At 38.4% G+C, this 25,670-nt stretch overlaps 1 protein-coding gene and 1 pseudogene across 4 annotated transcripts in view; one reads left to right on the top strand and one right to left on the bottom strand.

The window, feature by feature from the left end:
• Positions 1–25,670, top strand: part of Gtf2h2 (general transcription factor IIH subunit 2) — a 35,664-nt gene that overhangs the window by 3,647 nt on the left and 6,347 nt on the right. For all 4 annotated transcript variants that reach the window (XR_003844808.1, XM_029544111.1, XM_029544110.1 and 1 more), the window contains exons 5-16: positions 173–259; positions 3,346–3,396; positions 3,742–3,796; positions 6,531–6,636; positions 7,979–8,069; positions 8,191–8,278; positions 8,719–8,826; positions 10,280–10,343; positions 12,502–12,608; positions 13,147–13,249; positions 17,983–18,022; positions 20,834–20,945. Coding sequence is in view for 3 of the 4 variants with exons in the window: in XM_029544111.1 (XP_029399971.1) it covers positions 173–259; positions 3,346–3,396; positions 3,742–3,796; positions 6,531–6,636; positions 7,979–8,069; positions 8,191–8,278; positions 8,719–8,826; positions 10,280–10,343; positions 12,502–12,608; positions 13,147–13,249; positions 17,983–18,022; positions 20,834–20,945 (1,012 nt within the window). In the remaining variant the exon portion in view is untranslated. The remainder of the gene's footprint in view (positions 1–172; positions 260–3,345; positions 3,397–3,741; positions 3,797–6,530; positions 6,637–7,978; positions 8,070–8,190; positions 8,279–8,718; positions 8,827–10,279; positions 10,344–12,501; positions 12,609–13,146; positions 13,250–17,982; positions 18,023–20,833; positions 20,946–25,670) is intronic.
• LOC110329295 lies at positions 21,878–22,147 on the bottom strand (annotated as a pseudogene).

Raw genomic sequence — 25,670 nt, 5'->3', positions numbered from 1 at the left:
TGCAGAACTAGTTTGGATTAGAGAAATATTCTGACTTGACAGAATAAACAATGAAACAACAACCTTTTAAATGAACGTATTTAAAATTTATGTCTAGAATATTTGAATAGTAAGTATTAATTTTGCTTCTTACTCAAAAATGTACTTGGACATTTCTCCTTGTTTTTGGTAGATGCGCCACCTATATGTGGTGGTGGATGGGTCGAGAACAATGGAAGATCAGGATTTAAAGCCCAATAGACTGACGTGTACTTTAAAGGTACAGTAGACTCACTAAGTTTGTGCTAAATGTAGGCAAAGAGTATATACATATGTATAAGTAAAATATATATATTATGTAACAGTTTAAGAATGCAGGAAATTTTGTTTTGCTTTGTTTTTCCAATTAGTAACAAATGTTAACTGAATAGAAATGCTGGTCCCGTGTTCTACCTCTCTGCTGGTTGTATCTGGACACAGCTGGTACACAGATAAATTAGCTCAAGGAGGGCTGGACAAAGTCCAGGTCAAGGAGTCTGAAGTCTGGGTCTCCCTTTGGGGCATCAGAGCCGGGCCAGGAGAGGAAATCAGGGCCTGGGACAAGCAAGATTCCAGTTTGGTTGGGAGTGAATGTGGAGTGCTGAGTGCAGAGGGCGGGAGAAAGGAGAAGACTGTTCCCGGGGGTTTTAGTGCTGTGGCTCTTTTCGGCAAAGTTCTTCCCTGGGGTGCAGCTGCTCCTTGATTGTTGCTTGTTCATAGTGCTTCATTGGGGGTGGATTGGATGCATAGGCTTTATTCTGGGTGAACCAGGGATTATATAATTTTGGGGATGGGAGTGAGAGTATCTAGGAAGGGGAAGCTCATTGGCTGAAGGCAAAGGATGCTGAGATGCCATTTTAGCATGGAGAGGTGTTCTAGGTGCTGTGTTGTGTGACTGGGTGCCTGTGGTCACCTCAGTTGGGGGTCATGGTTACATGTTCCAGAGCAGGCATTAGAGGCTGGGAGGGAGCAGCCCCAGTCCTGCTCTGAGATTCCAGGGGTTTGAGCATGCCTCACTTGTTCTTATGCTGGGCCAGAGGCACTGTCCACAGACTTTACACCAGATCATTTCTAAAGTGACTTTTTATTCCAAGAACTAGTCTATAAATATGTGTTGAATTAATCCTCCAATAATTCAAACAAACAAACAAATACACAAGCAAATGGGCTGGCAGGATGGCTCTGTGCTTTAAAGGTTTGCTGTGCAAGACTGACAACCTGGCTTTTACTAGTTGTTCTTCCAGGCAACCCTGGCTCAATTTCTAGCACCCATATGGAACTGTTCCTAATTGGCAGGAACTCCTGTTCTAGGAAGTCCAACACCTATGCATCAGGCACATACGTGCACAGATATACATGCAGGCAAGATACCCATATACATGAAATAAAATAAATAGGTCTAAAAAGAAAAAATGGTGAAAGGAGAAAACCCATTAACTCTAGAAAGTGGTCCTCTGATCTCAGGTGCCCTGCAGTGATGTTCTCACACATAAACACACAGGGTGGGGGCTGGTGAGATGGCTCAGTGGGTAAGAGCACCCAACTGCTCTTCCGAAGGTCCGGAGTTCAAATCCCAGCAACCACATGTTGGCTCATAACCATCTGTAACAAGATCTGATTCCCTCTTCTGGAGTGTCTGAAGACAGCTACAGTGTACTTACATATAATAAATAAATAAATCTTAACAAAACAAAACAAAACACAGGGTGATAATGAACAATTAAATTGTTTTTAAAAAAGTCTTGAAGCTGGGCAGTAGTGGCACACACCTTTAATTCCAGTACTTAGGAGGCAGGTGGATCTTGGTGAGTTCAAGGCCAGCCTGGTATACAAAGCTAGTTCCAAGGACAGCCTGAGCTACAACAAAACAAAGAACTTGAATAAGTAGTTGTTTTGGTTTATTATTTCTCTAAATCAGTGGTTCTCAACCTTCCTAATACTGTGAACTTTTAATATAGTTCCTTGTGTTGTGGTGACCCCCAACCATAAAATTACTTCATTGTCACTTCATAACTATAATTTTGCTATTGTTATGAATCAGTGTTTATCTCTATCTCTATTTTCTTTCTTTCTTTTTTTTTTTTTTTTTTTTTTTTTTTTTCTTTCTTTCTTTCTTTCTTTCTTTCTTTGTTTCTCTGTGTAGCTCTGACTGTCCTGGAACTCACTTTGTAGACCAGGCTGGCCTCAAACTCAGAAATCCACCTGCCTCTGCCTCCCAAGTGCTGGAATTATCTCTATTTTCTAATGGTCTTAGGTGACTTCTGTGGAAAGATCATTCAGGTCCCCCCCAAAATTGTGTCCTGCCAGGCATGGTGGCGTACGCCTTTAATCCCAGCACTTGGGAGGCAGAGGCAGGTAGATTTCTGAGTTTGAGGCCAGCCTGGTCTACAGAGTGAGTTCCAGGACAGCCAGGGCTATACAGAGAAACCCTGCCTCGAAAAAACCAAAAAAAAAAAAAAAAAAAAGTTGTGCCCCACAGGTTGAGAACTGCTGTTCTGAGGCTAGTTATCCCCTCTCCCCAACTGCTGTTCATTCTCCTTTGACTTTGAATCTATTTTTTTACCTTAACAACACATTAGTAACATTCCAACTTATTTATTTATTTATCTATTTATCTATTTTGTTTTTTCAAGACAAAGTTTCTGTTTAGTCCTTGCTGTCTTAGTACTAGCTCTGTAGACCAGAGACTCAAGAGATCATCTGCCTCAGCGCCTTGCCGATGTTCTAATTACTGATGCCTGCTTTTGATTCTGCTGACACCTCTCTCCTCATTGGCTATTTTTCTTATTTATGTTGTTTTAGACAACTCCAAATGGATCCACTAATTTTTTTGGTTTTGAATATCAAGATTAGATCTTGCTGTGTTTCCTCAGCTGACTTCAACCTCCTTGCCTCAGGAGACCCTCCTGTCTCAGATTCCCCTGTAGCCAGGGTAGCAGGTGTCTGCCTGGTGCTGTGTTTGATGCGGCTCATCTTTAAACGGGGCTGTGTCTGTCTTGTCACCCACTCCACACACTTTTACAGTTGAACATTTTCATAGTGTGTTTACAGTTTATGACAAGCTGAGAGTGCTAGAGTTACATACCTACAATCCAGTGCCCAGGAGGTAGGGAGAGGAGCGTCTCTCCAATTCAGTGTCGCCTGCTCTAGGAGGGTGGTGAAGCTGCCAAGGATGCATAGGGGGACGCTGTCTCAGCTCACACCCCTGCATCCCCAAAAGCCATGAGAAGTGCTGCTCGGTGAATGGGTCCTACAGAGCGCTGCCGTGGTGTTCACTCTTGCTGCTTTGCCTTTATGTAATGCTTCCTTTTAATTTTATTTCAACAGTTGTTGGAATACTTTGTAGAAGAATATTTTGATCAAAACCCTATCAGTCAGGTATGTAGTTAAGTGGTAGAATTCACAACTAGAATCCTATTTTGTTGCCAAATATATAGGTTTTTTTTTTAATGGGGCATATATTCTTTGAAGTATTAAGGGAACCAGATTTTGTACCTATTTTTGTTATACTTAATAATGAAGAGCAAAATAACTCTAAATGTTAAACATGTAGTATGTCTTATTAATGTATAGACAGTTCATAGATTTTTCAAAAACACTATGAGAAAAGTTTCATGTATGTTCATTATTTTGTTTTACAGTTACTAATTGATAGTCCATGTATTTTTATCAAGAGAAAATAATTTTTTATATTAAAATAATTATTTTTGTTTTTATTTTGAGATTGGAATAATTGTAACTAAGAGTAAAAGAGCTGAAAAACTGACTGAACTCTCAGGTATGCATAAAAGTGTCTTTACAAGACTCAAGGGCTTTGCTTACCTAACGCTGTAAAACCTTCCTGTGTGCAGTTTAAGTGAAACAACATAATCTCTTCCTATTGAACTCTTGGAATCTACTATTAATTGTTTCAAATTGAGGTCTGAAGTAGTAGATGTATTGGAAGTAAATACACTTATTTAAATACACATTCTTAATCATGAAAATATTAAGCTAGCCTAATTGGTAACTATTTATAAAATTTAATTTTCAAGTTAAGAAGTGTCTAATTTAAAAAATAAAACGTATAAAAGTTGAATTGGGCTATTTATGAATGAGTCAGAGCGTTTGTTCTTGCAGACGACCTGAGTTTGGTTCTCAGCGCTCCCATAGAGGCTTTTGACTGTTACTCCAGTTCCAGGGGACTCTAACACCATTTTGTGACTACATACATGCAGGGAAAACAGTCAATATGCATAAAGTCAATATATAAATTAAACAATATTAATCTCAATTTCTTTTGCCTTTATTACATATGCTGTTACAAATTGCATCACTCTTTCTTGAACTGCAGGCAGCAGGAGACTGTCCCACTGAGTGTGGCTTGAGCATATAGAAGACCTCAAAACCCGCTTCCACAGTGACACACTGCCTCCAACAAGGCCACACCTATTCCAACAAGGCATTCCTCTTAATAGTGCCACTCACTCCCTGTGGGCCTGTGGGGGCCAATTACATTCAAACTACCCCAACCCCCAAGTAGTCTTTGGGAAGGTTAGAGATGTAGCTTAATAAGGCCCTGGGTTTGATCACCAATACTAAAACTCTCCAGGGCTGGAGAGATGGCTTAGCAGTTAAGAGCACCCATATGTCAGCCCATAACCATCTTTAACCCCATTTCCAGCAGTTATGATGGTGTCTTCTGGTCTCTAGGGACACCAGGCAAACACATGGTGTACAGTTAAACATGCAGCCACAACAGCCATATACGTGAAGAAACCAAAAGACGTAAATGCAAAACCTCTCAAAATAATTTCACTGCAAAAAGGAACTGGCATAGATTTAGAGGTAGACTGATTTCTTAGGTAGCTGTTTCTAGGGATCTTGGTTTTATCTGACTTCATTCTCTCAAGAAAAATGATGTTTTCAATAGCTCCAAGTTTATATAGCCATCATAGTCCATAGCTTCATCATAAATTCAGTAGAATTCCTATTGACCTTACTCATGGTCTGTGAATCCAACAGCTGTTGGAGAGGCTAGGGAGATGAACTATTTGGTTGATTAACTTAGATTACTTGCTGTGCCCATAGCAGACCAAGAGCAGAGTGGAGGAAAGTCAGTACCACAGACTGACTAGGATTATCACGAGATTGAGGATGGCAAGTTCTTCCAAGGAAGAAGAGAAGATCAACTCTCTTCTCTTTCCCTCCTGCCCTCAAATTCAAAGCATTTTGTATAGATGGCAGTGAATTCATTTGTTGAAAAGATGAACTGTCCTTTAGGGATTCTGTAATCCTCTTGGACAGCTTCTGTCCTTACAGTCAGACCGTTGTGTAAGCCACACTGACACTGAGGTAGTGTGCATTTCCCCTGGGCCCAGCACACAGTGGATTTATAAGTACTTTGTGTGTGATGGTAGTGGGGAAAGTGGACAGAGAACCAGGAGATTGACGTTTGGGTGTTGGTACTCCTACCAGAGGTAGATCTGTGTCTTTCACTTGTTTGGATTTGTTAGAAAATGGAAGTAGCCAGAAAAGACCAGGAACTATTTAACAAATAAACCAGGTGCAATGCAAACCTGTATTCCCAGCAGTACTGAGGCAGGAGAATTGAAAGTTCCAGGCCACCCTGATCTAGTGAGTTTGAGGTGTTCTGAGCTGTGTAGGGATATCCAGTCTATCAGGAAAGCAAAACAGAAGGTGGGAAAGCCGAGAAGTTACTTACGACTTGTTTATAGCAGTGGGACGGTGATGTCTGGCAGCTGTTCTGGAAGCATCGGCAGGCACAGGCCGTCCCCTCAGATGGTCTTTCAGTCTTCTCTGATGTTAATGGAAGTCATACAGCTGCACTTTGTTGGAATCTTCCTTTTTAGATCTTTGTGAGTTCTTGTTTTCTTCCCCCAAGAAAAATATGGAATTACATCATTTTCTATGAGTATTTACTAATAAAAATATATACCTCACTGCTTTTATCTTTGCTCAGCTACATAAAAATTAATTTTTTTTATCAGTAATCTTTCTAGGAACTTTTTGTACTGCTATTTTTGTTTTTTGACACTGTAGCTCAGGTTGGCCTAGAACTTGTAATCTTCCTGTTTCAGAGAAGCTAAAATATGAAAATACTGATCTTCATAAGTGTAAAGATTATTCACTCTAGGTTAATATTCATTTTAAATGTATATTAATGGATATGGATTTTATACCTGGCAAAAAAAAATTTGTAATTTCCAGTACGAAATGAGACTTTTTAGCCTCAGTAGTGTTACACATCTTTAATGTCTGCACTCAGCAGGCAGAGGCAGAGGGATCTCTGAGTTCCATGACACCCAGAGCTATAGGGAGATCCTGTATCAACAAAACAAATGAGCAAAACAAAAGGAAATGAGACTTTCTGTTAAACATGCAAATAGACAAAAGTAGGAATTGAAGGGATTCTGTTCTTTCAAATCATAGATTTGTACAGTTTGGAAACAAATATGCTTTTCCATATTTTTATATAGTGTTTTACTAAAAGTTATTTCATTTTACTTTAGGAAACCCAAGGAAACATATAACATCTTTGAAGAAAGCTGTAGATATGACCTGCCATGGAGAACCGTCACTCTATAATTCCTTAAGCATGGCTATGCAGACCCTAAAGTTAGTATTTTTTAAAAATATTTATTTATTATATGTAAGTACACTGTAGCTGTCTTAGACACCCCAGAAGAGGGCATCAGATCTCATTTCAGATGGTTGTAAGCAACCATGTGGTTGCTGGGATTTGAACTCAGGACCTCCAGAAGAACAGTCAGTGCTCTTAACTGCTGAGCCATTTCTCTAGCTGCCAGTAATCTACAATTTTTTTATTTTATTTTAAATTATGTATATAGTGTAAGTGTACATGAATACATCAGGCCAGAGTCTCCGATCCCTTGGAGCTGTACAGGCAGTTAGGGACTGCCCAGCAACAGGTGCTGAGGCTCGGACTCAGGGCCTTTGCAAGAGCAGTGTGGGCCCTTAGCTGCTGAGCCATCGCTCCAGGCCCTCTGCCTGCCTGCCTGCCTTCTTTTTTCTTTTCTTTTCTTTTCTTTTTTCTTTTTTCTTTTCTCTCTTTTCTCTTCTCTTCTTTTCTCTTCTCTTCTCTTCTTTTCTTTTCTCTTCTTTTCTTTGAAACAGGGTTTCCCCGTGTAGTTCTTGGCTGTCCTAGAACTCACTCTATAGACTAGGCTGTCATTGAACTCAAGATCTGTCTGCCTCTGATTCCCAAGTTCTGGAATTTAAAGCATACTCTACCACTGCCCAATAGTGTTGGTTATCTTTAATTTATATATTATCAGTTAAAGTATATCTGTAATGAGTTTATAAAGGTCAAACAAAATTCACAGCAGTACATAAGAACTAAGAAAAAAATTTAATTGAGAATTAATTGAATGGCAAGGCATATATTGCATGTTAGTACTGCAGAGACTAAGGCAGGAGGCTCATGAATTTGAGGTCAACCTGGGTTAAAAATCAATCAATCAATCAATCTATCTTTATCTATCTATCTATCTATCTATCTATCTATCTATCTATCTATCTATCTGTCTATCTACCTACCTATTCATCCATCCATCCATCCATCCTGTTGAGAGAGATTGAAATTTAGAATTTTTTTTTTTAAAGATTTATTTATTTATTATATGTAAGTACACTGTAGCTGTCTTCCGACACCCCAGAAGAGGGCATCAGATCTTGTTACGGATGGTTGTGAGCCACCATGTGGTTGCTGGGATTTGAACTCTGGACCTTCGGAAGAGCAGTCATGTGCTCTTACCCACTGAGCCATCTCACCAGCCCCCGAAATTTAGAATTTAATAATCATGAATTGGATGTAACTTTTATTTATTACCTCACTTTGTAGCTTAAATGAATAAACCATGTTCGCTATCCATTTTGGATAAATTCTTAAGCTAGTGTAATTTATGTGACCTATTGGAATGTATCTTTACCTTTATAGACACATGCCTGGACATACAAGTAGAGAAGTGCTAATCATCTTCAGCAGCCTTACAACCTGTGACCCATCTAATATTTATGATCTCATCAAGGTAGGATCAAAACTCAAGTTAGACTCTATAGGACTAGATTTCAGAACATTAATTTTCAAGGTTATTATTCATTAATTTTTTTTTTCTCTTGAAATCTTTCCTTTTTTTGGATCTTATGAAGACCCTGAAGACAGCTAAAATTAGAGTGTCTGTTATTGGATTATCTGCGGAGGTTCGAGTTTGTACTGTACTTGCTCGTGAAACTGGTGGTATGTATCTGCTATCTTCAATAATTATAATTACTGTGTAAGAAATAGTTTATTAAATAAGTAGGATGTTTTACACCATTAAACTTAAACCATTTAAGTCTGTAGTTCAAAATATAGCTGTATTCTTAAACATATCATTGAGTGTTCTAAGCAACCATTTAAAATTCAAGGAGTTCTCAGTAGGTCAGTGTTTTAGAGTTATAACTTTCAAAAAGTTAGCAATCTCACTGTATGTAAAACTTTGTAAAAATTGTGTAGCTTGGCTTTAATTTTAGTTACTATTATGTCTAGAGACATTGATGGAGAGATTTAAATTATTTTTAAGTGATAATTTACCTAAAGTGGTTATGAAATTATTTATTTTCATCTAAAGAAACTTTGGTAGGTTTTACACAGAAGCGCTTGTCTTTAACCTGCTGTGTCTTGCCTTTGCCTCTTAGGCACATACCATGTTATCTTAGACGAAACCCATTACAAGGAGTTGTTAGCACATCATGTGAGCCCCCCTCCTGCCAGCTCAAGCTCCGAGTGCTCACTCATTCGCATGGGTATGTGTCTCTCCCGGGTTGCTTTACTGTGTGCCTTTGCTTCACGTCAGATGTTCTGCTTTCATTTGTGCAAGTTATCATTTTCACATTTAAGAATTGTTTTCCTACTTGAATTTATTATAATAAAAAAAATATTGAAAAATGTTTATAAAAAGAAATTAAAGCCACCCATCTCTTGTTTGTTGATAACATTTCTGGTCTTGTTAAATTAGAAAGATAAAATGATACTTGAAAATACTTGTGGTAAGAAATTTCTTTTCTGCCGGGCGTGGTGGTGCATGCCTTTAATACTAGCACTTGGGAGACAGAAGCAGGCAGATTTCTGAGTTCAAGGCCAGCCTGGTCTACAAAGTGAGTTCCAGGACATCCAGGGCTATACAGAGAAACCCTGTCTTGGAAAAAAAAGGAATTTCTTTTCTTTTTTAAAAAGGTTTACTTATTTATTTATTTTTATTTTATGCATATGAGTACACTGTAGCAGTACAGATGGTTTTAAGCCTTCATGTGGTTGTGGGGAATTGAATTTTTAGGACCTCTGCTCGCTCCTGTCAACCCCACCCTCTCTGCTCAACCCCACTTGCTCAGTCCCTGCTCGCCCAAAGATTTACTTATTATTATGCATAAGTATAAGTAGCTGTCTTCAGACACTCCAGAAGAGGGTGTCAGATCTCATTACAGGTGTTGTGAGTCACCATGGGATGGTTGCTGGGATTTGAACTCAGGACCTGCAGAAGAGCAGTCAATGCTCTTACCCGCTGAACCATCTTGCCAACCCAAGAAATTTCTTAAATAAGCCACAAAATCTTTATTATACAATCAAAGTATGTCATACAAACTGCAAAAACAGAAAGTTACAGCAAAGTTTGCCAGATTACTCTGATTTTTTTTCAAGGAGTAGAAAATTATTGGACATAAAAATGATCATTTTAAATAATCTTTTTTTGAGACAAGGTCTCACTGTGTAGCTTTAGATGTCCTGGAACTCACTTTGTAGCCTGGCTTCGAACTCACTGAGATCACCTGCTTCTGCCTTCTAAGTGCTGCAATTAAAGGTGTGAGTCACTATACCTAGCACTTAAAGGGATTTTGGTTTTCTTTTATATGTGCTTAAAGAGATACTATATCATTAAATACATATTTAGTTGTGTTAGGAACTATATAAGACGTGAACTATTTTTTTAAAATGGTTTATTAAATTAAAGATATAAATTTTAGAGTGTGAGGTTGTATATAGAAAGATCACCCCTCCTTTTCCTCTACTTTTTCTTATACCTTGGAATTAGAGTTTCATTATGCTATGATAGGCACATATCTACCTCAAAGGCAGGAAAGAGCTTTTATACAACTTTGTTGACCTTCTGGTAAGAATACCTTAAGATTCTTATTCATAAAATTCTGTTTTTTGCCTATAAGAGGAATTAATGCTGTTTTTTTTTTTTTTTTAACTTATTAGGATTCCCTCAGCATACCATTGCTCATTTGTCTGATCAGGATGCAAAACCATCCTTCAGCATGGCGTAAGTAAAGAGCAATTGTCAGTTATAACTTTTTAAAAAAATTTACTTTACTTTTATGTACATTGGTGATTTGACTGCGTGTATGTCTGTATGAGGGTGTCAGATACCCTGGAGCAGGAGTTACAGACACTTGTGAGCTGTCATGTAGGTGCTGGGAATCGAACCCAGATCCTCCGTAAGAGCAGCCAGTGTTGTTAACTGCTGAGCTCTCTCTCCAGCCCCCAGTGATAACATTTTAACATTTAAAATATATTCCTCTAAGTTAGAAGGTCTTAATTTATAATGATTTTTATAAACTAGTACCATCTACATAGCCATGAAAAGAAATGGCCCTCTCTGTTTGTGCGTATGCTGTGATCGTCAGGATATATTACTAAATATAATGGCAAGGTACATGTGCATAGTGTGTTACCCATCATCTAAATTAAAGGTGGGGACAGGCATGCTGGCTCACATCTGCATTTCTAGGATTCTGGAGACTAAGGCAAGGTGATAGTTTTCAGTTTGAGATCACTCTGGGCTGTAGAATTTATTTGTAAAAGCCATAAATAAATGAAATGAAAATGGAGATATAAGTAGATGTATATATTTAGATCTCTATTTAAAATGTAGATATGAGTAGAAGTATATGTATAAGATACATATATATGTATATAATACATACTATGTTTACATGTTTACATATAATTCGTATAATACATATATATTCTAATGATTAAAAAAATAATGGCAGCACTCAGGAGGCAGAGGCAGGTGGATTTCTGAGTTCGAGGCCAGCCTGGTCTACGGAGTGAGTTCCATGACAGCCAGGGCTATACAGAAAAACCCTGTCTCGAAAAACCAAAAAAAAAAAAAAAAAAAGAATAATGGAATAGAAAGTTCAAAAATGAAGAAAGTTACCTTGGTGGGTGCTTGAGTAATGTAGTAGACTCTTCTCAGAATAAAGGGAAAGGAGGGCCGGGGGCAGAGCTAAGTGGCAAAGCACTTAACTGTTCTGCATAAAGCTGAGGATCACTTCTCAGTTGCACAAAAGACATTTTAGAGAGCCCATAATAATGAGACTAGATTAGATTAGTAGCTACTAGGCTAGGCTAATGATACTTAAAATTTTTTTTGAATAGATCAGTAAATATCTAAGTTACTATATTCTAAAATAAAGCTCTAAATATTTATGGAGGAAAAAAATAGCACCCAGAACAACAGAGATTACAATCTCTCACAGGATGCAGAAGTGAGTAGGCATCACCACATGCCAGCACTTGGGCATGAGAAAGGAGGGTTACACGGCAAATTTAAGGCTAGCTTGAGTTATATAGAAACACTGGGAAGAGAAGGGAGGAAGGAGGAAGATTGGGGTGGGAAGGGGGGGAGATAAGGGGTAGAGAGAAAATATGAGAGAATGAGAGTAACAGAAAAATTAACAGAATGGAAACATCCAGAAAACACTTGCTAGAATTAAAAGACGACAATATTAAAACAGCCAATGTAAATATACTCCCTAGTCTCTAAGTGAACGAGAAGTTGAAAATGTATAAAAAGAACTCAAATGAAACTTCCAGAAATGAAGAATATAATGTCTGAGATGAAAAGTGCACTGGAGGGGCTAAAGGGATAGTTGAGTGGTTAAGATCATATGTCCTCCACAGAACCAGAGTCTGGTTCCTAGCACCTACCCTGGGCAGCTCACAACTGCCTGTGACTCCGGCTTCAGGGTATCTGACACCTCTGCTCTCTGAGGACACCTGTACTCACGTTCACATACCCAGTCATAGACACACACACATGCACAGAATTAAAACTAAACTAAATCTTAGAAAAGAAAAGAAAAAACAGACTGGATGGAACTAACAGATTAGTCATCAAGAAAGAAAAAATAACTCAAAGACTCTAAGAGGAACTTTAAAAGGGAAGACAGAAAAAAAAAGAACAGCATTAGTGAGTGACAAGACATACGTGTTTTCCAATAAAATTTTATCTATTTTATCTTTTGAGACAGGGTACTACTGTGTAGTCTTGGCTGGCCTTGAACTCACTATTAAACCAGGTTGGGCTTGAACTCACAGAAGTCCACCTGCCTCTGCCTACTGACTGCTGGGTTTGACTAACATACTTTCTTCAGCTCTTTTCATCTATTAAAGATAACTCTTTCCACCCATAGGCATTTGGATAATAACAGCACTGAGCCAGGGCTTACACTGGGAGGCTACTTCTGCCCACAGTGTCGAGCAAAGTACTCTGAGCTTCCTGTTGAATGTAAAATATGTGGTAAGAACCCTATTGTTCCTTATTAAGTAAATTAGCATTAAATAAATTCGTAATTATATAGCTGCTGAAATAAACATAAATGTTGAATCTTGCTTATTATTTATTTAATTTGTATAAAGAAAAATAGATCGCTTTTTCCATTCAAGCCCTAGTAATTCATTTCTAAGGATTAACATAGCATCACAGAAGTTTCCTTGTTCTCTTTTTGATAAATGTTTTCTTTAAAAGACTGATAATTTTAATAGGCACTTTTTGGCTATTTGGGTCATGTATTTAGTGACAGATTGAATTCTATCCTGAAATATCTTTTCATGGCTACAGCTAAAAAAATACTCAGGGTCCTAAAAATCCTTGAGTGCTGGCTATGTAGTATAGTGGCAGCTTTTCTAGTGTGTGTAAGGTCATAGATTTGATCCCCATCGCTAGAAAAATAGAAATGAAAACACTTGAAAGTATTTTTCCTAAGTATATCTTTTGACTTTTTAGCCTTTGTCTTTATGCGGTTAGCCTTGTTAATGTCTCTGTCTTTATGCATTAGGCCTTACTTTGGTGTCTGCACCTCATTTGGCAAGATCTTATCATCATTTATTTCCTTTGGATGCTTTTCAAGAAATTCCTCTAGAAGAATATAAAGGAGAAAGGTATATGAATTTTGATTAATTCATATGTCACAGTGGTAAGCTAATGATTGAAACAACTCCTTAAAGCCATATTAATTTGTAAGATTTCTAATACAGAAAATGAGTTGTAAAACTCTATATTATAGTCTAGCAATCTGTTTATTTCCCTAAACTCACATATATATAGTTAAGAGTAATATAAAGAGTAATAGTAATAAAGAGTTAGTTAAGAGTAATCTTTTTTTTTTGTTTTTTTGAGACAGGGTTTCTCTGTGTAGCCCTGACTGTCCTGGAACTCACTCTGTAGACCATGCTGGCCTTGAACTCAAAAGAGTAATATTATATTGGTCTGGTGGGGAGTGGAAGCTGTGGCAGGGGCTGCAAAGGTGGCTCAATGGTTAGGAGTGTGCACAGCTCTTAGAACCCAGGTTGCGGGCTAGCGAGATGGCTCAGCGGATAAGAGCACCCGACTGCTCTTCCAAAGGTGCAGAGTTCAAATCCCAGCACCACATGGTGGCTCACAACCATCCTTAACAAGATCCGACTCCCTCTTCTGGAGTGTCTGAAGATAACTACAGTGTACTTACATATAATAAATAAATAAATTAATTAAAAAAAATAAAAAAGAACCCAGGTTGGGTTCCTAGCACCTATGCAGCTGCCTGCACTTCCAGCCCTAGGAAATTCTATGCCTGTATTTTCTCAGTCCTTTAATAAAATGATGGCCAGTGGCCAGTTTTCAGCTGTCAGTAGTTTAACAACCACCCCCAAAATTTATGAATACCTGACGCTGGCCTTCTTGATTACTGGAGAGAAGAGGTTAGCCGAACATAATCAAGAACCTGTGGTTATTTTCTTACTGACATTTCCAGTAGTAAAAGCTGAAGTGGAAGTGGTCAGTTGGTTATAGATTTATTTATTTATTTATTTATTTTTTTAAAAAGATTTATTTATTATATATAAGTACACTGTAGCTGTCTTCAGACACACCAGAAGAGGAATGTCAGATCTTGTTACAGATGGTTGTGAGCCAACATGTGGTTGCTGAGATTTGAACTCAGGACCTTCAGAAGAGCAGTCAGTGCTCCTAACTGCTGAGCCATCTCTCTAGCCCCTTTGATTTTTATTTATTTATTTTTTTGATTTCTTTGATACAGAGTTTCTCTGTAGCCCTGGCTGTCCTGGAACTTAACTCTGTAGACCAGGCTGGCCTTGAACTCAGAAATTCGCCTGCCTCTGCCTCCCAAGTGCTGGGATTAAAGGCGTGCGCCACCACGCCCGGCCTAGATCGTTTAGGAAATGAATTTTTACTATTTCTAAAAGTATCAGCACTTGAGAAATTTGATCACAAAATAATTATATTTTTCATATATAATAATTCATCACTTTTCACACTTAAAGATGTAATAATAATTTATCACTTTTCACATTTAAAGATAGTGTAGAAGTAATTTAATATGCAGATGAAGAGATGGCTCAGTGGGTAAGGATACTGAACTTTACAAGAGTGAAGACTTGAGTTTGGGTACCCAGCGCCCACATAAAGAATGCTGAGTGTGGCCTCACATTCTTGTAATTTCAGTGTTGTAAGGCAGAGACAGGAGAAGTCCAGGGATTCAGTAGGCCAACCAGCCTAGCCATTCAGTGAGCTCCAGGCTCAGTGAAAGACCTTGGTTCTTAAAGCAAGGTAGAGGACTGAGGAAGACACCCTGTACCAACCTCTGGCTTATACATGTATGCGACACCTATACTACATATGCAAAAGAAGTAATTTCAAATAAGCATGTCTAGATCAGTCTTGCTCCTCAAGTTACATCATCTTTCTTGGATATATTATATGACTTACATAACCAATTGCCTTATATTAACTATTTGAGATTATCTCTTTGCTATTAACAAGTAATGCCCATGTCTGTATCTCCAAATATTTGTACAGGAATATGCAGGACAAATTCTCAGGTAGAATTGTTGAGTCAGAAGTTATATGAGTTTTGGTAGATGTTGTAAATTTGTCCTTTAAAGAGTCTTTATATATTATTTGCCCATACTTTACTGATACTAGTTAGTATGAACTTTTTTTGATAATTGGTTCAAACTGGCAACTCAAAACCAAAGTTGCGTTGTTTCAGATTTCATGTAAGTGTGAACTTAATGAAAAGCCTACTGGATGGATTTGAAGATGAGTTGAAGAAAGATGGCAGGATTAAAAGGTGTTAATGCGGTGTAAATAGGAGAGTTAAAGACGAAACAGATGAATTTATATAGAAGGCCCTCTGTTAGAATAATGTGAAAAAGGAAGATACATTGTAGGGTAGGAAATCATTGAGTAGTTCAAGGAAGTATTTTCCTTTTAAAAAACATAATTTTCTACATGATTGTAAAAGTTCAAAATATGCAGCAAACACTAACACTATTAGCCACACCAGGTGCTAACGAGAGCATTCACCCTCGAATTTTTTAGGGAAAAGTATAACTGATTTAAATTATATCCCCAGGTAGGCAAATCCCTTTGTGTTTATAAAAACATAAAGATGTTTTGAGACTTGAGGTCTCAAAAAGACTCTTCAGGGGGAGGCCTGGCCTAGTACATAAAGGCACCTGCCACCAAGCCTGGTGAACTGAGTTGAATCCCAAGGACCCCCATGATAGAAGGAGGGAATTGACTCCACAAGCTGTCCTGTGTTCCAGATGTACACTATAGCACACACGTGCTCACACACATACACACACAGATAGATAAATAAAATGTTATAAAAATTGCTTAGCAAAAAAGATATTTTAGAGGAAGTTCTAGAGGAAGTAGGACTGAGAAGGAGAAGGACATGGGATCTGAGGAGCTGCCTCTAACTGTGAACAAGCCAAAGGAAGCTTTAGGACAATGGTGAGTGGAGATGGGGATGACGTCTGTTTCAGGGAGAGTAGTCAGTCTTGTTTTGGAAAGTCAGAATTCTCTAAGAAAGATGTCTTGATGATAGGGGATGAAAACAATACATTTCCTGAGAGTTAAATGTCTTTAGAGGCTGTCTAGGCTATTCATGGAAAGATTAGAGCTAAATTGTGCCAGTTAGGAAGGGAAATAAGCTTGGAATTAATTATCACCAAAGGAAAATTAGGGGCTGAGGAGATGGGCCCAGTTGTTCAGGTGTTGGATATTGCTGTGTGTGTGGACATTAGGTCTGGAGTTTAGATCCCCAGCACTCAGGTAAAAGGCTGGGCCTATCAGTGTCTACACTGGGGGTGGGCACACTGGGGCTTGTTGGGCATCTAGGATAGCCAGTCAGTGAGCTCCAGGTTCAGTAAGAAATGTTATCTTAAAAATAACCTTGAATTGGGTAAAACAAAACAAAAATAAAATGGAGTGATCAAAAAAGACACCAGGGTAATGACCTGTGGCCTCCACATGTACCTGCACATGCACCTCACACATTCATACTACACACATGAACGTGCACACATACTTGTCAGAGCTGAAATATTTATATGTGGAATAAACTAAATAGTGAATGTTGTTTGGTCCAAGTTGATGATTTAATTATATAGAAATACCAAATGTGGTGGCACATGTCAGGCCGCTGTCTATGAGTTCAAGTCCACCCTGGTCTATCAAGCAAGTTCCAGGANAGCCAAGGCTACACAGAGAAACCCTGTCTCAAAAAGCAAACAACAACAACAACAAAGACAGAAAAAGAAAATATATACATATACACATTATTGGATCAAGAGGGTTAAAAGAGAAATTCTTGCATAGTTGAAGGTTCATGGCTAGTACTTATAAATAAAACTGCACACTTACAAGAGTGTCAGCTAAATTTTTAAAAACTATTTTTGTTATTTTCACCCATGTGTATGTGTTGACATGAATGTGAGTACAGGTGCTGGTAGAGGCTTTGGAACCTCTTGGAACTGGAGGTTGTGAGCCATGTGGTGTGAGTACTTGGAATAACAGCATGTGCTTTTAACTGCTGAGCCATCTTGTTAAAAATGTTAAAGGTACTTCAGGGGAGGTAGAAATGAAGTGAAGAGAATAAAATAAAAGATTGCTGGGAATTTTTTTGTTCTGTTTTTTGTTGTTTTTCTGAGACAGGGTTTTTCTGTGTAGCCCAGCTGTCCTAGAACATGCTCTGTAGATCAGACTGGTTTTAAGCTCAGAGATCCCCCTGCCTCTGCCAGGAGTAGAGGTATGTGCCACCATCACCTGGCGAAGATTGCTGTTTTGTAATAAATTCTAAGGACCCATGGACAGGGATGACGTTATTGCTTTTAGGGCTTTATACATGCTAAGCTTGTATTCTACTACTAAGGTATATACCAGCCCCAGTCAAGTCCTGAAAAACAAAGCTACAGGCATCCCTCATTTCTTGGTGTATTCATCTAGGGTACATACCATATTTGGAATAACTGAAAGATAGTTTTCAGATAGTTTTCTGTAGGCATCAAATTCTCATAGAGTTCTAGTTCAGAAAGCATGTATATAATGAAAATAAGAACTAAATTTTGGGCTATGTGATGACCTGGGACATAGTGTATAATTTTTCTTGTTGTTCTTAGGAATTATAAATAGAGTTATTGTGTATACTGCAAAGGACAACAGACTAGGCAATAATAAGAATACTGTAACTCATATTGAAAGATTAAAAAAACAAAACAAAACAAAACTAATACTCTCCCTAAAGCTCACATGCAAATATAATTATTTATTAAATTATTTTAATGAGTGAAAACTAGAAAAATGATTCTCAAACTTTCTTTTTCAGGTTTTGTTATGGATGTCAGGGGGAATTGAAAGATCAACATGTAAGTTTATTGACTTTTTCAACATTAATACACAAGAAATATTGAAACGTGACACCATAAGAAGTTATAAGTAAATTGTTCCCTATAAAGACAATAAGTAGATAGAGGTAAAATGGGAACAAAATAATTTAAATAGTTTTGTCATTCTCATTCTTATTTTACTACAGAGAGATATTAAATACTTTTTAGTTTTTCAAGTAACGTTGCATTTAGTTTAGAAGTATTAAAAATATAGTATTATACTAAAATCTATTATAACTTATTTTGAAATTAGCATTATGGTTTCATAAATAACACATTGTGCCATTAATAAAATACTTTAAACTGTTTTTGAGGACAGAGCCAGGCGCAGAGGTATGTGTCTATAATCTCAGCTCCTGGGATGGTAGGCAAAGAAAACACATGAACCTAGGAGTTCAAGGCCGTCCTGGGCAGCAGAGTGAGCTTTCAAGACCAGAGTTAGAGCTGGGCTTGGGCTCAGTGCTGAGATCACAGGACAGGGCTGCAGTGCTCTGCTTGTTCTCACAAATAAAGCAGGTTTATTAAGGAGGTATGGTAGCAGGCGTGCAGTGTCCTGACTGTTCAGGAGAATGAGTCCTTCCTAACTCTTAGAACAAACAAACAAACAATAAGGTAAATAGAGAAAAACTTTTTTTCTTTTAGATTTTTTTTAAAGATTTATTTATTTATTTATTATATGTGTTTACACTGTAGCTGTCTTCAGACACTCCAGTAGAGGGCATCAGAATTTTCTTACAGATGGTTGTGAGCCACCATGTGGTTGCTGGGATTTGAACTCAGGACCTTTGGAAGAGCAGTTGGTGCTCTTAACTGCTGAGCCATCTCACCAGCCCATTGTTTTTCTTTTCATTAAATTTTATATGCCTTGGCACTGGTAGGGTATCTTACCTACCTAGCATGCATGAAGCCCTGGGTATGAGTCTCTTAGTTGAAAAAAAAACTTTTTACATTTTCCTTGGTCACCAGTAGCTTCAACTTCACCAAAACCACTTTAGAAAATCATTTGGCAGTATTAAAGTTTACTATTATTAGTGTATTAGAGAGTATAATGTGTATGTCAGAGTGTGAACCCACACATGCCCAGTGCACGTGTGCAGCTCAGAGGACAATGTTTGGAAGCTAGTTTTCTCCTTCAATCTTTATATGAGTTCTGGGGATAAAATTTCATGTTTGCGTGGTAAAGTGCTTTATCCTCTGAGCTCTCTTCATCCATCCATCCACCCACACATCCACATGTCTGTCCCTAAATACACAAGCAAAGCCTGCTCTGTCTGTGCATTGTTATGTTTTCAGGTTTGACCATTGATATTGGGTAACCTGTTGGGAAGGCTATTTCTCCCACTATCAGTGTCCCATGGTGTGGCTGAGGCTCTATGGGCTTCCCCATAACCATGTTATCATGTTTGCTGTCCTTGTTCATGTTTTGGCAGTCACAAAATCAGACTTGATGGTTGTCTCTAACATTCCTGGAGACACAAGCTGACGACATACTCCCCATTTCTCTGGCTTTTACAATCTTTCTTTCCCTTCTTTTGCAATGATCCCTGAGCCTCAAGTGCAGGAGTTGTAGATGTGTCAGTTGGGACTAGGATCCACAGCTCTGCATTTTGATTGGTTGTGGTTTTCTGTAGTGGTCTCCATCTTTTGCAAAGAGAAGTTTCCTTGATTAAAGATGAGGACTACTTTTTGTGAGTATAAGGACCAATGTTTAGAATGAAGTTAGTGGTTTTTCTGGTTTAGTAAAGTGCTCCTCCAAGATCTAGGACTTTACAAGCTTTAGTAAACTAGTTGGCTAGGTTTCTAGTATTTTGATTTCCGTCCTGTTGACTGGACTTTAAATCCAATTAGAGAGCTGTTGATTACCACTAAAATATGTGTGCCACTATTACAGCCTTAGGGTGTCCCGCCATGCTGGTCATTGATGTGGTGTTATAGCTGAGCCACTATTATAGCCTTAGGGTGTCCCGCTGTGCTGGTCATTGCGGTGGTGTTATAGCTGTGCCACTATTACAGCCTTAGGGTGTCCCGCCATGCTGGTCATTGATGTGGTGTTATAGCTGAGCCACTATTACACCCTTAGGGTGTCCCGCTGTGCTGGTCATTGCGGTGGTGTTATAGCTGGGTAGGACTGTTGTTGCTTTCCTCCTTGGAAGCATGAGTGGATCCTTCTGGGTCCATCAAAGCTAGTCTTCAGGGAGGAGGTAGTTTCCTGAGTACTAGCTTTCATGTTACAGCAGGCTTCATTTGTCAGTTTTAAAGAATACATTTTTACACATTTGAAATGTAGTCATTTTTAAAATCTGTATTATTATTACTCTAGACTATTAGCCCATATATGTAATACTGATTAAATAATTTTTTTTTAATTCTTATATTCCTTATGTGTGTCATTTGACATACTCTTGTATTTGGGTTTTTTGTTCCCCACTCCCACCCCTCCCATAGTCTTGTAGCCCAGGCTGGTCTGGAACTTGATATATGGCCTAGGATGACTTTGAATTTGTGATCCTCCTGCCTCCACTTTCCAAGTGCTAGAATTATAGGTGCGTGCTTACCTCCCAGCTGTTTGCCATATACTGCAATTGAAAGGGCTGGTTGAAGAGGGAAAAAATGTGTGAGGTTTGAGGAAATTGTGTTAGATTTAACACATTGGGGTTAATAAGGTGTGTAGGAGGGTAGGGAAACATTGAAGAATATAGGGAGCAAGGCAACTGAATTGTCTTTTGGCTATGCAGTTCTTAACTTTTGGAAACTAATTTTGTTTATCTGCCTCTCTCCTTTCCATTGCAGGTCTATGTTTGCTCAGTGTGCCAGAATGTTTTCTGTGTGGACTGTGATGTCTTTGTTCATGACTCTCTCCACTGTTGTCCTGGCTGTATTCATAAGATCCCAACTCCTTCAGGTATTTAATTCCAACACGAAGAACACAGACATACAAAACAAAACTTGTAACTGTAAATAAAATGGTTCTTTGAATAAATTGATTCTCTAATTAAAACATGAAAACACTTTGAAAGAAGATCTGATTTAAGAAACTTTCAACTATAAAAATATAGTATTTTTATTTGGATTCTATCACTGATATGCATTAAAATTTAATTAATTTTGTTTTCTATTATTTTGAGCCATTTTTATTCTAACTCATTAGTGTGTGTATATCTATATTAATATGACTTGTAATGATTAAATTGATGTCATAATCTCAGTTTTTTCATTTTAGATTTTTTTTTTAAAGATTTATTTATTTATTTATTTATTTATTATATCATTTTAGATTTTTATTTATATGCATGTGTGAGTGGCTATATGAGTTTGTTTACTCTTTTTTTTTTTTTTAAAGATTTATTTATTTATTATATGTAAGTACACTGTAGCTGTCTTCAGACACTCCAGAAGAGGGCACCAGATCTTGTTACAGATGGTTGTGAGCCACCATGTGGTTGCTGGGATTTGAACTCAGGACCTTTGGAAGAACAGTCGGGTGCTCTTACCTGCTGAGCCATCTCACCAGCCCAGTTTGTTTACTCTTAAGTGTAGGTACCCACAGGGGTCAGAGAGGGCATCAGATTCCCTGGAAGTGGAATTAGAAGGCAGTTGTAAACTACCCAGTGTGGGTGCTGGAACTGAACCCAGCTCCTGTGCAAGAGCAGCAAATACTCTTAATAACTAAGCCATTTGTCCAGCTCCAAAATATGCTTTTTTTTTTTTTAACTGAAAACTGTATACTATCATACAAAAAACGAGACTTTATTTTGGGAAATCAATTTCTAGTTACAGCAAGTTTTACTTTCAGAAATAAATCCACAGAACAATACATTCTGATTCACCCTTACATTACCTAGTATGCTGAACAAGGAATGTTCTTATTCTTTGTAGGAGTTCCTTCTTTACACTGTCAGGTACCAGGGCTCTCTGCCTTTTGGAGTGATTTCAGCCACCAAGTCATCAACAGTACTGTGTTCTAGTCCTTTTTCTTTAATTACCTCTATATAGTACGCCTTCATCTGATCCTTCCAGCCGCACTCAATTAATTTAGATTTCTATTAACTTTTGGTTAGTCACTGCTCTCATCTGCACATCTTTGTTCATCTTGCTAACCGACATCACCTCAGGCAAGGGCCATCCCTTCCCAGTGTCTAAATGACCCTTTTGCTGACTACTACACCCTTCCCCAAAAATGCTCTTTAAAAAACAAACAAAGAAACATGCATTCACATGAATGAATACAATACACACACACACACACACACACACACACACAGACAGACAGAGTTAAGTGACCAGAGTCCAGTCTACTGGATGTTTCTCAGGATTCATATACACTGAGTCTAGACTCAGTGGTTTTTTTCTTTTTAAATTGCTTTTAAATTAAAAACAATTTTTTATTATAAAAGAGCATTGCAAATAAATACCCCCACCTCCCTAAAAAAAAAAAAAAAAAAGGATCCCAAAACTGTATAACTCAGTGAATTTCTTTATAATTTGAATAGCTAGTTGGAACAGAAGATAAAGAGCCTCACACTGGATTTTATACTTAACTCTTGAATGCATTTTTATGCACGTATACACTATCCAAACTAAAAAAATCCCTGTCAGAGTTGGAACTAGAGACAGTTAGCTTTCTATCCTTTAACACTTTGAATTCATTCCTTCCGCATCCTCTAAGACTTAGGCTTTCTTCTTTCCTGTCTGTTGTACTGCCCCCACATATACATTTGTTCATAAGTACACATATATTGTTTGCTGTATTCCGCATAAGAAGAGCATGCACCTTTTCCTGAGGTCGTGTGGCCTCACTAACTATTAGACATTCCAAGTCCATCCATTTTTCTGCAAATGTTGCAATCAGTTTGCTTTTGCTTTTTTTTTTTTTTTTTTTTTGGTGTTTGTGTTGGGGTTGGGGGGGGTGGCAGGTGGCTGTCCTGGGACTCACATAGACCAGGCTGGCCTTGAACTTCGAGGTCTGCCTGCTTCTGCCTCCTGAGTGCTAGGGTTAAATTGTGTACCACCATTGCCTGACATAATCACATTTCCTTTTAGAGCTAAATAGTCCATTTTTATTTGTATGTCACATTTTCTTTTTTCTTTTTGTATATCACATTTTCATTATCCATTCATATGTTAATGGGCAGTGATGTTGATTCTAATTCTTTATTATAGTGAATAAAGCAATAGTAAACATGGGAAATGTCTCTTTAAGGTCCAAAGTTCTCTGGGTATATGTGAGGAGTAAAATAATGGAATCATCCAGTAGTCCTATTTTTATTTTTTTCAAGACAGGGTCTCTCTGGCTCTTTTGGAACTTGTTCAGGTTTATAGACTAGGCTGGCCTTCAACTCACAGAGATCTACCTACCTCTGCCTCCTGAGTGCTAGGATTAAAGGCGTGCACCACCATGTCAGGCTTCTTTTTGTAACTTTTTGAGGACTGTCTAAACTCAGTTCCACAGTGTCTGTATTAATTTGCGCCCTTTCCAACAGTGAGTAAGGATTTCTTTCTGTCTATATCATTTTCAGCATTTGTTAGATTTATTGATGGTAGCCCTCCTGGGGTTAGATGGTATCTCAGCATTTGCCTGATGGCTAGGGATATTGAACACTCTTTAATAAAAATATGGCTCTTATGGGATAGTCACCAGAGAAGACTGCTCAGATGTGGGTTTGAGGTTTTACTATCCAGCTGGGTACACAAATGGGTGCTAAGGATCCCAGTGTAGCACTGAGCCTTTTTCAGAATGATCTTCTGAGCACAAAAAACATGTTGTGGATTGACATACTTCAGTTAATAAGAACTAGAAGCAGAACTGGAGAAACTAAATAGTGTATTTTGAGACTTTCCCAGGACTATATGGAGTTCAATGGATGAGGCCTTTGTTTTAGTTTTGGCAGATGGTGCTGTCTTAAGTGCTGAGTGTATGACCCAAATGGCCACTTCTATCATGGAGTCAGTTGTGCTGAGGTCTCAGGGCCTACTAAGGTCGGGGCCCTTGTTTTAATGGCCACTTTTTTCATTTTTTTTATATTTTAAACTGTCCTTTCAGTTTATTTGCCAGTTTGTTGACTGGCAGTTCCCCCCCATGTTGGTATTTTCTGCAGTTCTTTGTAAATTCCAGAAATTTGCCCCTTGTATGAAGTGTAGCTCGTAAAAGTTCCTCCCATTCTATGGACTGTCATTTTGCTGTACCGATTGTTTCCTTTGCTTACCAGTGGTTCTTTAGCCAGGCATGGTGGTGCATGCCTTTAATCCCAGCACTTGGGAGGCAGAGGCAGGCGGATTTCTGAGTTCGAGGCCAGCCTGGTCTACAGAGTGAGTTCCAGGACAGCCAGGGCTACACAGAGAAACCCTGTCTCGAAAAACCAAAAAACCAAAACCAAAACCAAAAACCCCAGTGGTTCTTTGTATGGTACCAGTTTCTGTCACAGGTAACCTGCTACTGCTGTCTTTCTTCCTTGGCAACAGAGGTGTTAGTAAGTTTAGGATATGCTTCTGTCACAGTCAGAATAGTCTTTATCTCCTACTCCTACCATGCTTAGAAGAAAGACTTTGAAGTCTCCTCTTGAAAAGTTACCAGAGCCAGTCTGTAGTGACACACACCTTTAATCCTGACACTTGGGAGGCAGAGGCAAGAGGATCTCTGTGAGTTCAAGAACAGCCTGGTCTACAGAGTATAAGTTCCAGGACAGTCAAGGCTATACAGAGAAACGTTTCAAAAAACTAAAACCAACCAAACAAACAAAAAAAGGAAGAAGAAATAAAAGTCACCAGAGACTGTGGTAGCTAGTTTTTAATTTTTTCTTATTCTTTTTTACATCTTTGACCCAAGTTTTTCCTCCCTTCTCTCCTCCCAGCCTCACCCCCCGCATTCCCTCTTCAAGCCCCCCCCTCCAATCCCCCAATTCACATCTACTCCATTTATATTCAGAACAGGGCAGGACTCCCATGTACATCAACCGAACTTAGCATTTCAAGACTAGGCGCCTCCAATTGTCACCTTGTTGAAATATAGAATCACCTCAGAAGAGAGCCTCAGATGAGGAGTTATCTAGATCAGGTTGCCCTGTATAGATGTGGAATTATCCTGTAAATTGATGCAGGAAGACTCAACCCATTGTTGGTGGACCCATTCGCTGGCGTGGAGTTCTGAATTAGCTAGATGAGCATAGCAGCAAGCTAGCAGGAGCATGGGTACATTTATTTCTGTCTGATTTTGACCATGGGTGTGGTGTGACTGGCTGTCTCAAGCTTACCATCTGGTGACTTCCTTGCTGTTAAGGATTGGAATTTTAGCCAGATCCTTCCCCCCTTTGTTTTGCTTTCTGTTGGAACATCTTATCACCTTAACAAAAATGAAATCAGAGCAAAGACTTAAACTCATTGTCAGAGGGGATAGTCCCAGTTTTAGATGTCATTTCCATGCTTGATAAGGTTAAGATGAATATTATCGCAATGTTTCAAAGGGAATTTACTTTTTCATAGTCATTGAGAGAAACATTAGTCTTGTTTAAAGATTACAGAAGTAAAAGCAGGGTGTGTTCCTTAGCATAAGAGCACATGTTTATGGTGTGTGTAAGGGCCTAGTGTCCATCCCTAGCGTGCACGCCCACACACACACACACACACACACACA

Source organism: Mus pahari, chromosome 11, assembly GCF_900095145.1.
Source record: "Mus pahari chromosome 11, PAHARI_EIJ_v1.1, whole genome shotgun sequence".
NCBI lineage: Eukaryota > Metazoa > Chordata > Mammalia > Rodentia > Muridae > Mus > Mus pahari.
Note: the sequence above shows the minus strand (reverse complement) of the source record. Positions and strands in the feature narration are given on the sequence as shown.